This window comes from Aedes albopictus, chromosome 2, assembly GCF_035046485.1.
Source record: "Aedes albopictus strain Foshan chromosome 2, AalbF5, whole genome shotgun sequence".
NCBI classification, from domain to species: domain Eukaryota; kingdom Metazoa; phylum Arthropoda; class Insecta; order Diptera; family Culicidae; genus Aedes; species Aedes albopictus.
In genome coordinates this window covers 190,757,528-190,774,588 of record NC_085137.1, presented here as the reverse complement: position 1 = coordinate 190,774,588, position 17,061 = coordinate 190,757,528, and the positions used below count along the sequence as shown (strand labels likewise).

The following is a 17,061-nucleotide window of genomic DNA, read 5'->3' as shown; positions in this document are numbered from 1 at the left end:
TGCGAACGGACTGCTGTGATGCTTCATCTCTCACCCAGCAACCCACTCGTTCGTTGCTGCTACAGAAACAAGTGTGTATGAAACATGGGATGATACACTTGGATTTTCGTTTCATTTATGAGTCATTGAAATACTTCAACATGCTAAAAACACTATTTAAACCACATTTTTAAATAGTGGTGCACGCCAATAGGGCACTGCATTGTTTTGATTTTGTATGGGATTTTGACGTTTCTTGGCCTTGTTGTTTACAAAATGTCTGTGTGAGTGAAAGAGAGGGAAAGAATTTCATGCAGTGCCCTATAGAATGATAATTATGTTTTATGAAAGAGGATAACAAATTCGACCACTTAAATCCAATTAACCGGCGCCCGTAACCATTGAGAGACTAGCGCGCACCAGTGAGACACTAATGCTCTGACGGGTGAAGCACAAACAATGCGACCGGGTGGGAGACTACCGAGTGCTACGATGAGTGGAAAAGTTTTTTTTAACGACCGAGTCATTAGAAAAATGTATGAAACACTTGAAGTGACTCATTCAAATGTTGCATGAAAGTGTATCATTGAAACGAAATTGTACGCCCCTGATACTGACTCTCAGAAAAATGATTACCAAAACTACCGAAATAGATCTCACACAGACAAATACACGTTAACGTTAACATTTTCCGATGCAAATCATAGCGACGAAAACATATTCACCCAACTCGCAGAAAAAATATGGTTAAATCAATAATATTTGAGGTAAACTCAAACAAATTGTCAATTTGAATAAAATATGAAATAGATTGCAGAAATTAAACGGCTAAGCAGTATTCAATACGGAAAATGAGGTTTATTGTTTGCCCGACGTTTCGACATTGGGGTTTAGTGTCATCTTCAGGGGTAACTAATTGGTCGTTTTTAATCTCATGTTTCGTCTAACTGCGCTAGCGTACGTAAGCGTACAGCCCGTTGCAAAACTAGACAAGCGAAAATTGTCATATACCAACAAAAAAAATCAACCAGACAGTTACAGTTAGACTCACTTGACTTGCAGTTAAAAAATTAAACCGTTTGCACCAATGCAATCGAACGTCTTCTGTATTGATGTGGAACATATGGTGAAAGTGGACAAAATATGAACATTTATTTCGATTGTTTTTTTTTTCATTAAAGAAAGGCCGGACAAGAAGGCCACCCTACCCTTGTAACAGAAAGGACGCATACCTAAAATTAATCAGCGTTCTTCGAGAAACGCCGTTTTGGGTGAATGTTCGTTTCACCGACATGCTGAACTCGGTCATCGCTTTGATTGTCGCGGTTAGGCTGGCGGATTTTCATTGTTTCCGCGTCGAAATCTGCTTACACCTACACACCGGACTCAATCGGTCACTACGAAATCACAATAACAACAGTTTGACAGTTGGATTCAAGGTTATGTTCAATCCAAAGTATGATTTAAATACTGTCCCTTTTGCCCCTAATCGACGAGATTTTTACGACGAGCCCCTAATTAACGAGATTTTTAGCCCTAGGTTAGTTCATCTCGGGACCCACGCCTTACTTTCCTTCCGAAGGAAGAATTCACATTTTGTGAGTTTGTCGGGAGTGTGATTCGATCCCAGGTCCTCGGCGTGATAGCCACGTGCTTTAACCATCACGCCAGGTCCGCTCCAAATCGTCAATAGTGCACAAATAATCAAAATGCATATTTTCAACAAAAATAACGCCACGGTCAGTAGTATTGTATTGCAAATATTTATGGTTATTGTTAACATGCTTTCAAATTCGAATAACCCTAAAGACATATGAAATACTTTTTGAAAATATTTGTTTTGTATTTTGGTATTACTGTAAGTGACTATATGCCAAACAAGTTTGTCGAAGACCGCAAAGTGATCCAACGTCTGTGAAAAAAAGTTATACCATAGGTAAAGTGAGGATAAACTTTATTGTTGTTTTTCCAATAGGGTAAGAAATCAAACTTTGAACTAGTCAAATTGTAATCTTAATTTGAACCATTTCGAAATTCATTAAAACGACGTACTTTTTAGGCAAATATTGTCCCGAAAAGGATGTAAAGCAGCTTTCCGTAATATAACCTGATAACATGGACTTTAAAAGCATTGAAAAAAAGCGTTTTTGTCATGGAAAACAGGCAATTGAAAAATCACTGTGATTTCACCCATTTCCCCCCAGAGAAAGCACATTTTCGGTGCACTCGTACAGCTCATGCATTGTATCACACGCAATATGTGAACACGTCAAATGAAAGCTTATTTATTGTAGAATCGACCAACCGAATAATATTCCGCATTATTTGTCATCAAAGTATCAAATTTAAGTAATTCTTACTTGGAGAATGTTATCTTAAGTTGAACCATTTGTAATCTAAATTTGAACTAGTAAACGGGGGCGAGCTTCCAGTGTTGGCCAGCAGATTGCGGTAGTAGTTGTTTTGTTTACTCTTTGGGGATGAAAAATTCCAAATTTAATTTCCAAGTTCCTGAAGAGTTTAGAACATTCTTAGTTGAAATTCCATTGCCTAATGAAAAATAGTTATGGGAATTAGCAAATCCATGTGTTTTTCTGTTGTTCAGCACGAAATTGGCTGTTGTAGGAGATGCTCGAGCTGCTGCCGCCAGTAGTTCAAATTAAGATTAAAATTGGTTCAAATTATGATTACGATGGTTCAAATTAAGATTAAAATCATTGTTGACGAATAATCGATTTTTTCAATGAAATTCGGTGCAAATACAAACTTTTTACCACTTAACAGAAAGCTTATACCCGTGGCTTTCATGTACATAAGATTTTGCCGTAGTAAATTATTTCCATGTGGGAAAAAAAATCACTCAAAATTTGCGCTACTTCGGAAAGCCTCAATTTGGTTCAAATTTTGATTACCTACCCTACATGTAAAGGAATAATATCAATAATGAAATCTCAATACTTTGCCTCACTTTGCCTAGGGTATAACTTTTTTCACAGCCGTCGGATCACTTCACGGTCTACGACATAGTTGTTTGGCATATAGTCACCTACAATAACACTAAAGGGTTTATTTATTGAACGCTTACAGTGCCACCTAGCGGCAAAATTCGAAAACTTAAAATTTCTGCACACATTTGCCCAAGTTTTCCCATACAAACTTCAAGCGTTTTGAGCGCCCCCATAAAATTAATTGATTTTGCTCAAATTTTAAACGTAGCTCCTGGGAGCCCAAAACAACTGATTTTGGAGGTAAGACTTGGCATTTTTTCTAAATTTTTGTTTTTCATATAAGTGTGGGCCACCCTAATGCCCATATTATTATATTTAATAGAGAAATCAAAGGGTGTCGTTTTTGCCCGGTGTCCTTTGGGCCGCAGGGTCCCTAGCATGTTGATAAAAAAAGATGTCCTTACATAGAGGAAAGGGAGAAAATAAAGATATAATGCAGGAGGAAATAGAAGGACCAGCAGTTTACCCAAGGAACTTTTGCATACGAATCAGAAGAAGTAGATGATGATGAGGTATATCATTCAACACCGTATAATTCCGCTATCAACAACCTTGTTCGTCCCACTTTGACTTTTCGCATATCTTTGACTACGAAATAACAATAACTTTAGTGCATTACTCAATCGGATTGAGATATCGTAATTCATGTTCCCCATAAGACTTAAAAAAAAATACGCATTACATATATCTTATTAACACTAATCACCTAGCCGTCGTCACTTCACTTAATGAGAGTTTATCCTGTTTGTAAAACAGTGTGTTTCAATACCCCTTTGATCTAACTGTAAGCTATAAGTATCGCGTAAGCCATTTCAAGTATAAGTGATCGTTGAACGTTTGATTGTACAATACTCGCCCAAACAGTGGGCACAAATAAAAATCCCGAATAAATTATAAGTCGTGCGTTGTAAAATAAGAAGTAGTAAACTTCACTTCCCTGATTGTACCTATTAAATATCCACATAATGTACTACTTTAACCCCAACTATTTTTTTACTTTGTGATATTTTTTTATAATTCCAGTAAATTTTGATTTCTGGTAGGACTTCTTTAAAGATCCTATAGTAGATAAAAATAAACTTCAATTAGTTCCCATAGATATAAGTCTTGTAGACTTGATCGTATAAAACTACAGAAATTTGTGTGGATCGCAGATATAACCCTCCTTTCCAGAGTCTGTATAATTTATTGGCCCTATGTTCATATCTGCTCCTGTGACATTTTTGGCAATATTATTAAGATTTTGATATATTACTGAATATTTGTGGGAATCCAATGAATTAGGGAAATTATGAGATGGAGGATTTCATTACATTCTGATAGAATGCAAGATATTCTAGTGAAAATAATGATGTTTCAACCGTTTAGTCCAAGTTTAGCGGAAAAATAGATAAACTCACCTTATTCTTCCAATGCGGAATGGTGTCCTTCACCTCGCTTAGCTTCTTCTCGATCGACTGCAAAATCTGCTCGAACTCAAGCCGTTTCATCTTGCCTTCCGCCTCCTTCTTCTGGATGGCGACGATTTCCTTCTTGATGCTCGATGACCCTTCGTGGGCCTTCTCGATTTCTACCTTCAGTTCGTCGATTTCCTGCTTCAAATCGCTGGCTTCTTTTTCCAGCGCTTCCCGCTCGTCACATCCGGCGCGGATGGCCTGCTCCGCTGCGACCACCTCATCTTCCATGTTCTTGATTTTGTCTTCGGTTTTCTTCACGTTCCTCTCGGAAGTTTTCACCTCGACCGTCAGTTTCGAGATGTTGGTCGTCAGTTTGTCGATCTGCTTGGTAAAGTTGTTGATCTTGGTCTGCAGATCTTTGACTTTGCTGTTCGTGATGTCGTTGATCTTCTTTGTCACTCCATCAACCTGTTTCTGAATTTTGTTAGCGGCTTCACTACTCTTTGTGTGCGTTTCCTTGCACTCCGCTACCTGTTCCTCCAGAGCTCGAACTTTCTCCGGATCGGAATGGGTTTGGGCCACCCTAGCCTGCTGCCGTTCGACTTGATCCTTCAATCGAGGCAACTGCTCGGCCAAACTAGAAACGTCCAACTTCAGACGTTTCACTTCATTTTCCTGTCCCTTTAGCTGAGAGCTCATCCTCTGGATCTGTTGTTCTAGTTCTCCTTGCTGTTCCTGCAGGTAGTTGATTTGCGACTGGATCTCTTGGGCTCGTACCTGCAGATGTTCCAGCTCCTTGTTGGACTTGGGTGTATCGGAGGCGGACGTCTTGGTTTGTACCTTGGTGCCCATGCGGCCTCGTTGCATCGATCGACCACCACCGGACATGGTACCGGATGTTTCGATGACATCGCCACCCAGCGTGACCACACGGTACCTCTTGGCACCGTAGGCGATCCGTTGACCTTGGTCCAGGTTCTCGGCCACTAGCGTGTCCCTTAGGGCAAAGTAGAACGCCGGCAGGACTCGTTCGTCTTCCACTCGGATTAGGTCGAACAGGCGGTGCACATTTTCCGGGCTGAAACGAGAACAAGTTAACGGGTTACTCTTAGTCAGAATAGAATTTTAAAGTCTAGAGGAGGCATTACGAGACAAACCCGAAAGAAAACAACATATAGGTCATAAACATTTACTTACGTTTGAATCTGCCGGTTACAGTACTGCGCGTACTGTTGGATCTTCTCCAGCGCAATGAACGATGCCCGTCCGATGTCCGACTTCTTCAGGTAGTCGATACAGGCCTGCGCCGTATTGACCGTTTCCACCACAATGAAGTCCAGATGACCGCAACACGTCGAAATAGCCACGTCAAACTTGGAATCGATTCCACCCAGGTTGCCCAACCGTCCCAAAATACCCGGTATTCGGCCTTCGTTTTTCTGCTTCATAAGAGCGTCCAGCACTTTGCCCTGTGACCGCGTGGATTGCGCGGCTTGCATCGATTCCTGCAGCTTTCCTTGGACGGCGCGCAGCTGACCTCGGAGTTCCTTCTCTTCGTTTACGTTTTCCTGGAGTTTCCCCTTGGCGGTTTGCAGGTCCGTTCGCAGTTGAGGGAGATTCTTTTCTAGTTCCTGCAACCGCGCTTGCTTCTCCTGGAAGGTTTTGTTTGAATCTTCGAAGGAGTACTTAAGCGTTTCAAGCTTGCGCTTTTCCGTTGTTTCGTTGTGCTGGCAGATTTTCAGTTCCGATTCGGCCAAAGAGAGGGCGGATTTGGAATCGTCCACTGCTTTCTTCAGATCTATCAACTCCGTTTGAAGTTTCTCCTTCTCTTCCAGCAGAACTTTGGTCTCGTCTTTCAACGTTGCGAGATTTTCCGTCAATTTGGCTTCAATATCGGTTTTCTGTTTAGACAAGGACTCGATCTTCTTCTCGGATTCGGCAATTTCCTTGGCGTTCTTTTCCGGAATTTCCTTCAACTCCAGAAGCTTCTTCTTTTCCGACTCGATTTGATCCTTCGTCTTTTTACGTCGATCGTTGGTCGCTTTCATGTTTGCTTGTACTTTTGTATAGTTCGCCAAAGACGCCTTCAGGGCAGCTTCCTTGTCGTCCTTTTTCTTGACCAATCCATCATACTGTTTAATTTCCTCTTTCACTAAATGTTCTTTCTCAACACGTTCCTTCTTCAAAGCCTCATACGTATCATCGTGCTTTTTGAGAATTCCTCCCGCCTGCTCCCGCTCGACCTCCAACTCAGCTATTTTCTTCTTCTGTTCGCTGATGTACTTCTGAATCTGTTGGTTCTTCGTCCTAGTCAACGAATTTTCCAACTTCAAATACTCCACGGCTTCGTGCATTGGCTTCTCGAGATCCTTCATCTCTCGTTCGGCCAACTTGCACCGGTTGTGCTTTTCCGTTCGTTCCTCGTTCAACAGTTCCACTCGCTCGTTGATCTTCACCAGTGGTTGTTTGTACCTCGTCGTTCCCACAATATCCTCCAGGTACTCCAGCAGACCGCAATCGTTTTCGGTCATTGCTTTCGGTTTCATCATTGAAATCGATTCTACCTCGCCCTGCAAAATCAGAAACCGATTGTGGTCTAAATCGATTCCATGTTGCTTCAGCAGCTTTGATACCTGAAAGAGAAAATACATTTAGGAAAATTAACGTTTTTTGATTTACTGTATAGTAAGGTTTTTCATAGTTATTCCGTTTGGACGTATGGTTTTTCAGTAGCTTCAGGGATATGGACACGAATGCCACAGGAGTGGTAAAGTGTTGTTAATAAATATCAATAAAAATAATAATTCATTTTCATTTTTCATTTTCAATTTGCAGCATTTGGTGGGGCAATGAGAGCGCAAATCAGTCCAAAGCCGATGATAAGGAGGGGTAATGGCTGAATACATAGGCTTTGCTGACCACATAAACGCCATGTGATAGGAAAAGGGTATTTTGGTGTGGGATTAGAGGGTGTTGGTACAGACTTGACAATATCAATGCTATTCAGATGCAAAATAATTTAAGGCTCAATAGTGAATCGCATACCTTCCAAAACCAAAAAAAAATCCACAAAATGTCATGCAAGTCATAGAAAAAATGCGCCCGATTGTTTATTTTGTCAATTATAACAAACGGAAACTTCTGCCCTTTTCGACTCGCCAGTCACCCCGGAAAAAATGTCCCTTCAGTTCTGGAAAATATTTTATTCCTAATTAAGCCTTTAATCGAATTTTCCGCGTGGTCCTGTGGTACCCCTTCTAGGTAAGAATTAGTCATTGCCATACTTATTAAATGCTAGACATGACCCCATGGATAGCATTTGCATATATAAAAGCTTTGCTGATGTGACTTTCCTATTAGGCAATTCTCTCATCTCATGTTTGTCTTCAAAACCATTTCTTTGTTAAAGTACAGGGAATTTTCTAATCGTAATAATTTTCTTCCGTGTTAAAAATATTAAGTTAAGTCAATGGTTTTTCATAGCTCATTATATAAGACATAAATGGTCAAAATTTCATTGCATTCTGTTTACTGAATCCGGAGATATAACAGCTCAAAGTTGGCTATCGGATAATTTTACCTTTTTCAAGAATCTTTATAACTTCGTGGAGAATGGCCCGATATTTTCTAATTTTGGACCAATGATCAGTGCTGAAAAATTCATTTCGTCATATCGAAATTCAATCACCTACAGCTCATTTTAGAAGCTGAACCTGAGAATATGATATATGAAAAACTTGTGCGGCTAGACCAGTTCTCCAAGAAAGTCACGGAAAAAATGATATTTTTCGAATATTCAAGGTAAATGTCACGGACTACTTTCGAAAAATGCAAATGATATTCACGGTGAATATCATTTGGCATTTTTCAAAGGTAGCCCGTGACATTTACCTTAAATATTAAAAAAATAGCGGTTTTTCCGTGACTTTCTTGCAGAACTGGTCGAGCCGCACAAGTTTTCCATACATCATATTCTCATGATCAGCTTCTAAAATGAGCTGTAGGTGATCGAATTTAGGTATGACGAAATGAAATTTTCAGCACTGCCAATGATACACATCCAGTTGATGAACTTACAGTAAAAAATTGAGAATATTTGATGCACTTTTCGAAAAGTTACAGCTAGTTGAACACTTTTTGAAAAGTGAAAATTTTGCCTGTCCCGATCATTTTGTCTATCCCCTGTATATTTTTAATGGTACATCAACATAATGATTACATGATATTCATGATGAGTTCTCTCTTTTGTGTTGTTTTTTAATGTTTATTAACAAATTTTGAACACAACAGATTTAACTACATAAAATAACAAGGGCATTGCATACTTTTAGGCGTTTAACAATGTATGGAGATGTTCCAATTTACAAAATTGATTCCAGTTCATAAAAACACACTTCGTTAAGAGATTCAAGGCTATCTACTATGATTGATCTACCAAGAATAAGAGGCCATTCATTGAAGAAATAGTAGATAGAACGAAGTCGTACAGCAGATTGTTCGAAGGGGTTGACAAATGACAAAAATATCAACTATTTTTATTTTTTGCCCAAGTAGTTTAATGTAAACTCGGTTTCAATGAAAATACGTTTAAGATGGACTTTCATATGTATAGTTTTGATCTACGTTTGCCTTTTTCTTAAGGAGAAACTTTAGAGAGTACCAATATGGCTGCCACAATGGCCGACGTGGACCCCTACTCACGTTTTCAAGAGCACAAATCTTAAAAATTCGTAAAAAAATGCGGTCGATTTGGAAAAGCTGCCTCTTTTTGCAAGTGAGCGAAGCCAGGATAATCAAGTGCGACTTGGTTCGATGCTTCGTTCGTCAGATTTGTGCCTCTAAAGTTTGTATGCAAAATTCCAATGGGCTTTCTTGATGTTTCACCTTAACTGATTGAAGGAATCATAGTTATACGACAAACTATAAAATGTCTGTCGCACTATCAAAGTTACCTGCATTATCAAGGATACCCCGTTTTACGGTACTCCCGTAGCTGCAAGACTACAAAAAACGCTTGCAAACAATCAAGCAAATCAACTTTTACCAAAACTCCTCATGAAACTTTGGATTTAATGATTTTTACCATAAGGCGAAACTGGAAGCATTTCCTCACTTTTTGGTTTTTGATTTTTTATTAACAGTTTTGGCCCATAGTGCCTCGGTGCATTAACGCGTTTTTTGATCTCGTATAAAAAAATCAATTAATTAGTGTCCCCGGTGTGTCCGCCAACAATCTGGGGAAGGAGAAGGCTACTAAGCCGCCTCCGCGGCCAGGCGATGGACACGGGTCCTCGCAGATCGTGGTTCGGATGAACTACGGCTCGAAAAAGATCCGCAAACAACAGAAGGAATCCGTGATGAAGCCTCCGGTTGCTGATAAAGTTGCGCATCGCCGCCGCAGGAATTCGTTCGGCGGATTGCCGTCAACAGTTGACCAGTGCAGTGTACAGTTGCCGCTGACCCAGCAGGAGGGCTGTTCCGGAATGTTTTCGACGTCGAACCAGTTTGCGCTGCTTTCCGATGACGATGATGAGGATATCAACAATGGCGATGGCGATGCTTCTGCCACTGCACAGTGGGCTAGAGAGTGTACTAGTGGTGATGCAAATAGTAACGGTGTGAAAAGTTCGGTTTCAAAAGTGAGATGTCCGCCGATCTTCGTAAACGGTTCTAGTGTTCCGACACTCAATCGAATTATTTCTACGACGACAGTGGCGAAAAGTGACTATCACCTGCGGGTGAGGAAAAATAACATTCAGATTAAAGTGAAAACTAAGCCACACTTTACTGAAATAGTGAACACTCTGGAAGCTTCGCGAACTCAGTTCTACACGCACGGAACCAGTGACCAAGTTCCTGTGAAGATAGTTCTCTCTGGCCTGCCGGTGTTTCCGGTTGAAGAAGTGACGCAAGAGCTTGCGGCAGTGAATGTTCGTCCGGCCAGTGTCCGTCAACTAGCAACATCGAAACACGGTGATTACGCACTATACCTGCTACAGTTTTCGAATGGAGCCGTGAAACTACAGGACCTCCAAAAAGTTACTTCCCTTTTCAACGTCATTGTGTGGTGGAGGTACTATTCTAAAAAGAAGGCCGACGTCGTGCAGTGTTTTCGGTGCCAGCAATACGGGCATGGGATGCGAAATTGCCATCTGGAGGCAAAATGCGTAAAGTGTGGCGAACGTCACCAAACGTCGGAATGCACTCTTCCAGGAAGGAGCGCTTCCGCTGTCAGCGAGGACCGCTCGTTAATCCGCTGTGCAAACTGCAGTCAGAACCACACAGCAAGTTTCAAGGGTTGCCCTACGCGCCTCAAGTATTTGCAGGAGTTGAAGGCCAAAAGGAGGACGAGACCGATCCTCGGGAACAACCGTGCGAAGGTTTCCACAGTACCTGTATCTGCTCCCAGAGGAGCGAGTGGTGACATCAGCCAACTGCTAGGCAGCATAACAAACCCTAACGTTTCGTACTCCCAGATCGTCCAGGGTAACTCGCAGCCCGGGTCCCCCAATTTGTTCACCGTGGAAGAGTTTATGTGTCTTGCTCGTGAGCTGTTCCACAGTCTCTCGAACTGCCAATCCAAGGCAATGCAATTTCTCGCTCTCAGCGAACTAATCATCAAATACGTCTACAATGGCCACCCGTAGATCGCTCAAATTGGTGAATTGGAACTGCCGTTCCATCCGGAACAAGACTGTGGAATGTTTTCACTTTCTTGAAACCCACGAAATAGACATCGCTGTAATCACGGAAACGTGGCTGCAGCTCAACAACTCATTGTACCACGAAAACTACTCTGTTGTTAGAGCGGATTGAGACTCACCGGAAGCCACCCGAGGGGGAGGAGTAGCAATTCTGGTGAGGAAAGGAATCTCTTACTCCATACTGGAAAATTCGGCGCGGGCAATCGAAACAGTCGGGATCTTGGTCAGGGTAGATCCAACTCCCGTGAGCATTGTAGCAGTCTACTATCCTGGCTCTAATCAGAGGGCAGCGCTCTGTCAATACAGAAGAGATATCCACCAGCTCATCAACACCGACGGACCCTTCTTTCTAGTGGGAGATATGAATGCGCGGCACAGGATGTGGAACTGTGCTAGGGCCAACAAAGCAGGACGTATCTTGCAACAAGTCTATGAGTCCACGGATATCTATATTCACGTTCCTGATACTCCCACCCGCTACCCGTCTGGTCGAGGAAAGCCATCAACCTTAGATCTGGTGATCTCGAACAACCGGATACAAATGTCGAGGCCAGTATCGCATGCCGAATTATCGTCGGACCACTTGCCCGTAACCTTCACCATCGATGCTGACATTCCAGTACTTCCGGCGGGAAGGCTCATCCGCTGCTACGACAAAGCGAACTGGAGTACCTTCGCTCGAAGGATTGATCAAGTCATCGACCTCACAGCAGGTTGGCTGAACAATCTAGATCGTCCGGAGAAAATCGATGAGGCCATCGACAAAGTCACCGACATCGTCAGGGCGGCTGAGGAAGCAGCACGAAGGATTTTGCCAAAGAAAAAGGACATCCCCGACGAGCTGAAACTTCTGATTCGGCTGAGAAATGTGCGCCGAAGGCAGTTCATCCGCAGACGGGATCCAAAATAGAGTTAATAAACTATAGAGGACGAATGTCGCTGGTGCTCCCTTTGTTCTCGCTCGAAAACATACCGGGTATCTATCTGTCAAACTCCATACTTTTTCGCTTTGACACTTATAGCCCTGCCTATCTCCGCCAGCAAAAGATGTTGCTGCGGCGACGCCAGCGACATTCTTCCTCTATAGTTTATTAACTCTATTGGATCCAATGATTGGTGCGGTAGTCAACCATCTGAATAACGTCATCAGCGTTAAAAGCGCAGAACACCGCTACAGGGACTTCGGTTCGATGTTGAAAAATCTGGACAACGGCAGCAACAAATTCTGGAAGCTAACCCGCAGCCTCCGAAATACGGTCAAGTACAGCCCACCGCTCAACGTCGATGGAAATCTGATTGTGAGTCCATCACAGAAATCCGAAGCGCTTGCAAGGGCGTTTGCAACTGCTCACAACAACGAGGAGCCGGGAGATCCTGAAACTTCGGCTGCAGTGGAAAATGCACTCGTCCAGATCCGTGCTGCAAGCTCTCCAGTGCCTCACGCTGCTCTGGTAAAGCCGAAAGAGGTGAAGTCAATCATCCGAACGCTAAAAAATCGGAAATCTCCCGGGCAGGATGGCATTCGGAATATCTGCCTTAAGCGCTTGCCAAGAAAAGGGCTGGTGGTGCTGACCAAAATCTTCAACGCATGCCTGGTCCTGAGTTACTTCCCAATTAGATGGAAACACGCCAACGTGATAGCTATCCCGAAAGCGAACAAGGATATCACCAATCCAGGTAACTACCGACCGATAAGCCTCCTAAGCAGCCTGAGCAAAGTGCTCGAAAGGGTAATCCTCGTCCGTTTGAACCGTCACCTGGAGACAGTGCAATGCATTCCACCCGAGCAGTTCGGCTTCAAAACGGGGCACTCAACGGTGCATCAACTCGCTCGCATAACGCAAAAAGTGAAGCGAGGGTTCCAAACGGGAAAATCGACTGGTATGGTTCTCCTGGATGTCGAAAAAGCCTACGACTCGGTTTGGCAGGAAGCCGTGGTTTTCAAGCTCTTCCGCTCGAATCTACCTCTCTACCTAGTTAAGATCGTGCAGTCCTTCCTTTCGAACCGATCTTTCTCGGTAACGGTAAATGGTGAATACTCCCGTGCCCACAACATTCCGTTTGGTGTGCCCCAAGGTTCAGTGCTAAGCCCGACTCTTTACAACGTCCTTACCTCTGACGTACTGATGGTCGACGGCGTAACATACGCATTTTTTGCGGATGACACCGCTTTCCTGGCGTCAGACAAAGACCCGCACATCGTCGTCACTCACCTACAAGCGGCAATGAACAACCTTGAGGAATTTCAACGCACATGGCGGATCAAGCTCAACGCGGGGAAAACACAGTCCATCTACTTCACTAGGAGACGAGTCGCTCGTCACCTCCCACGTCGATCAATCATGGTCAACGGCCAGCAAACTACGTGGGATGACGAAGTAAAGTATTTGGGAGTGATTTTTGACCAGAAGCTCAAGTTCGATAAGCACGTAAACTACATCGCTGGAAAGGTGGATCGGTCGACCAAAGCCCTATACTCTTTGCTGAGTCGCCGATCGAAGCTGCACGTGAAGAACAAGCTGTTGGTGGTCAAGTGTATCATCCGGCCAATGCTAATCTATGCGTCCGCGGTTTGGGGCAACTGCGCCAAATCGCACCGTAAACGACTACAGGTGAAGCAGAACAAGCTGCTCAAGATGGTCTACAACCTGAACCCGTGGTATCCGACCGATGATCTCCACAAGCTGGCTGGTGTCGATACAATTGACGCAAGCATCGAACGTGCTACAAGATCATTTAGGACTTCCTGTGCGATGTCCGCAAATCCGCTCATCGAAGCACTCCACCTTCAACATCTGTGATATTAGCGTTAAGAATCATGAAATCTAGGGTTTTTTCAATCTTAAACTCGTTTTCCCTAAAAAAGCTAGGGTAAAAACACTAGACTTCGCCCCCCTAAAATTCTGCTCTAATCTTCGCCACTTCATACATAAAAAATGGGATTTGTATGAAGGGGGCGAAGACTAGAGCAGTGGCGAAGTCTAGTGCTTTTACCCTACTCGTAGCTAGCAATTTCTAAATGTTGTACATACGTCTCTATTATTGAATTTGAATTGTTCTCAGTTGTAAGGTTATCCAAATCTCTGAATTGTTAATGTTAAGTTCTTTCTTTAAAATAGTATTATCGACTACAGAAAAATTAATTTAATTGAATTGAAATTTTTTATTAAATAACGAAGCAATATTTTCAAAATCGGTTTTCGTGCACATGTAGAGTATGGATCAAGGTATCTTCTGGATTTTTTTTTTTTGTAGTGGAAAATGTTTTTCGTTTTTGCAGAAACCATTTTTGAACGAAATTTCACAAAAAAATGGTTTTTGTAAAAATGGAAAACATTTTCCACCTCAAAAAAATTCAGAAGATACCTTGATCCATACTCTACATGTGTACGAAAACTGATTTTGAAAATATTGCTTCGTTAGTTAATAAAAAATCAAAAACCAAAAAAATGAGAAAATGCTTCCAGTTTCGCCATAAGTATTCCTTGCGGAAATCATAGTTACAAACTTTGATTTTGGATTCAAAGCACCAACTATTATTGTCATACTGTTACTGTATAAATTTCATAAGACTTTCGTATGAACATCGTACCAACAACGTACGAAAGTTGAAATTATGTCTTATGATTGTCATACATACTTTTATTATGAAATATTTTGGGCAAAATTTAAAAAAATCGCAACCTGGAATTGAATCAGGGATTAGATTAGCGACTTCGTGCTTTACTCATGCGCTCTATAGTTGAAGGGGTCAGGAGCTAATAAAAGGTTTTATTGTTTTTTAACAATGGCGTTTCATAATGTATCGTATATTCATAATTATCTTCTTAAGGTTTATCATACAACAAGTTTTGTGGATTTCTTTACCCCGTTTATGAAAAGCATACGAGTACAATGAATCATTAGAAAAATAAAAATAAATGATTCATAAGACGAAAACTATGAAAATCATAAGTGCAGTATGCTCAGTGTTCGTAAGTAACAAAGGTGGAAAAATCCGTTTTCAGCGAAAGAAATAACTCTATGCTCCTTTTTAGACATAGAAAGAGCTTTTCATAAAGCATCCAATTCATGTATATATTTATATATAGGTATGGTCCACTGCACGAATTTATTCTGGCCTGCTTACTCTCACACGAAATTTGACGTTTGAGCGGTGTCGGCACCTCTCAAACGTCAAATTTCGTGTGAGAGTAAGCAGGCCAGAATAAATTCGTGCAGTGGACCATATTTTCATTGAGAATAAAAACATTGACCAATGTATCATACATTGGATTTAAATAATAGAAATTCTAATATTTTAACTGTGCAAAAAAAAACAAGAAATTACCTCCAAGCTGGAAGTTCTTCTGTAACAGTGAGAGCAACAAAGTATTGCGCCAAAGGAGGAGTCCTCTCGCCACTAATGTGGTCCTTAGTTGTAGACGATTTAGAAGCTCGAAGGAAAAAGGTTTGGAAGTTACAGGCTTTGCAGATGATATAGTCATTAAAGTGAGAGGAAAGTATGACGAAACTGTTTCGGAAAGAATGCAAAAGGCCCTAAACTATACACATTCATGTTGTATTGAGGAGAGCCTTAGCATCATCCCGTAAAAAGTCGTAACTGCCCCTTTCACTAGGAGAAGGAAGATCAACCTAAGAGCTTTTCGGCTTGGGTGGATACAAATTAATCCTAGTGATTGGATCAAGTACTTAGGTTTGATTCTGGATGCCAAACTGAATTTGTAAATCAACAAGTGCGTTTTGGTTGAATATGCAAAACTATTGGCATAAAGTGGGGCTTGCAATCAAAAATGATAATCAAATTTTAAGAATAGGCATAATCAAATTGAGGAAAATATATACTCAACTTCAGGAGGCCGAAATCGAACATTAGAGGGGAGGGAACGAAGATTCAAGGGTCAAAATCTAGTTCTTTTACCCTATTTATGAATGAATGAATAATCGAAATAACTGTGAAATACTTATACTTAAAAACAATCCACAAGCTATCTTCGCACTTCCAACGCAAAAACTTACCTCTTTAAAATGTACCCTCTTGTTGTCCACCGTGTAATACGAAGAGTTGTCCCGGAACGCCGTCCGGGCCACCACAAACTCCGAATTCGGAACCGACTCGAACGAACCGTCTTCTTTGTCAACGATCTGCTTAAAATGCACCCCGACCGAGCAGCTGTTCGTGTTCGGATGCTTTGACGAACTGTGCAGCAAAACGGACAACTTCTTCGAGCGAATCTTCTGCGCTCGGTAGCCGAACACGAAGAGCATCGAATCGATCACGTTACTCTTGCCGCTTCCGTTGGGGCCGATAATTGCCGAGAAGCGCTGGTGAAACGGACCCAGCATCACATGACCGGCGTAGCTTTTGAAGTTGTAGTTCGATATGTGCGTGATGATTAACCGGGGCCCTTTGCACTCCGTCGAGCAGTACGGTGGCACCGGCGGCGGAATGTAAATTCCTCCGACACGGGTTCCTCCTACAAAACGGTAAAAGGTCAATAATTTCTCGCTTGTGCACCCACTGGGACACTCCTACTCATACCTTCCTCATCCTCGGACAGATTGGCATCGTCGTCGATGTCCACTTCCATCGCTTCGGCCGGAGGTTGCTGCTGAGCTGCTGGCGGAGGTTGTTCGGCCGCTCCTCCGCCCGAGCGGCGCTTGTTTTTACTCATTTCTTCTTTCCAGTGCACTCGCGAACGCACGAAAACACAATTAATCAACCGAAAAACACAAAATCACCACGAAACCACTATTTTTATCGGAGACATTAACGAACTTTTGGGCGTCCCGAAAAATTGAACAAGATTTTTGTTTACAAACTCCGCTGCGAACGCTTTTTGGAGGTTAGCGACAGTTTTGACAGTTTTTTAAATCTTTTTTCATCTGTCAGCGGACGGCGCAACGGTCGGGTCGTGACGGCGTTTTTGAAGGGCTGCGCGTAAGGGGTGCTGTTCAAAAAGCAGAAATTTT

General features: G+C 42.2%; 1 protein-coding gene across 1 annotated transcript in view; it reads right to left on the bottom strand.

Moving 5' to 3' along the window:
* The window catches only part of LOC109408120 (structural maintenance of chromosomes protein 4), a 30,030-nt gene extending 13,083 nt beyond the window's left edge, over positions 1-16,947 (bottom strand). The window contains exons 1-4 of the mRNA XM_062850876.1: positions 16,631-16,947; positions 16,108-16,565; positions 5,582-7,017; positions 4,388-5,462 (exon numbers count right to left, since the gene is read on the bottom strand). Coding sequence (XP_062706860.1) covers positions 4,388-5,462; positions 5,582-7,017; positions 16,108-16,565; positions 16,631-16,763 — 3,102 coding nt within the window. The 5' untranslated portion in view covers positions 16,764-16,947. The remainder of the gene's footprint in view (positions 1-4,387; positions 5,463-5,581; positions 7,018-16,107; positions 16,566-16,630) is intronic.
* Positions 16,948-17,061: the final 114 nt, after the last annotated feature.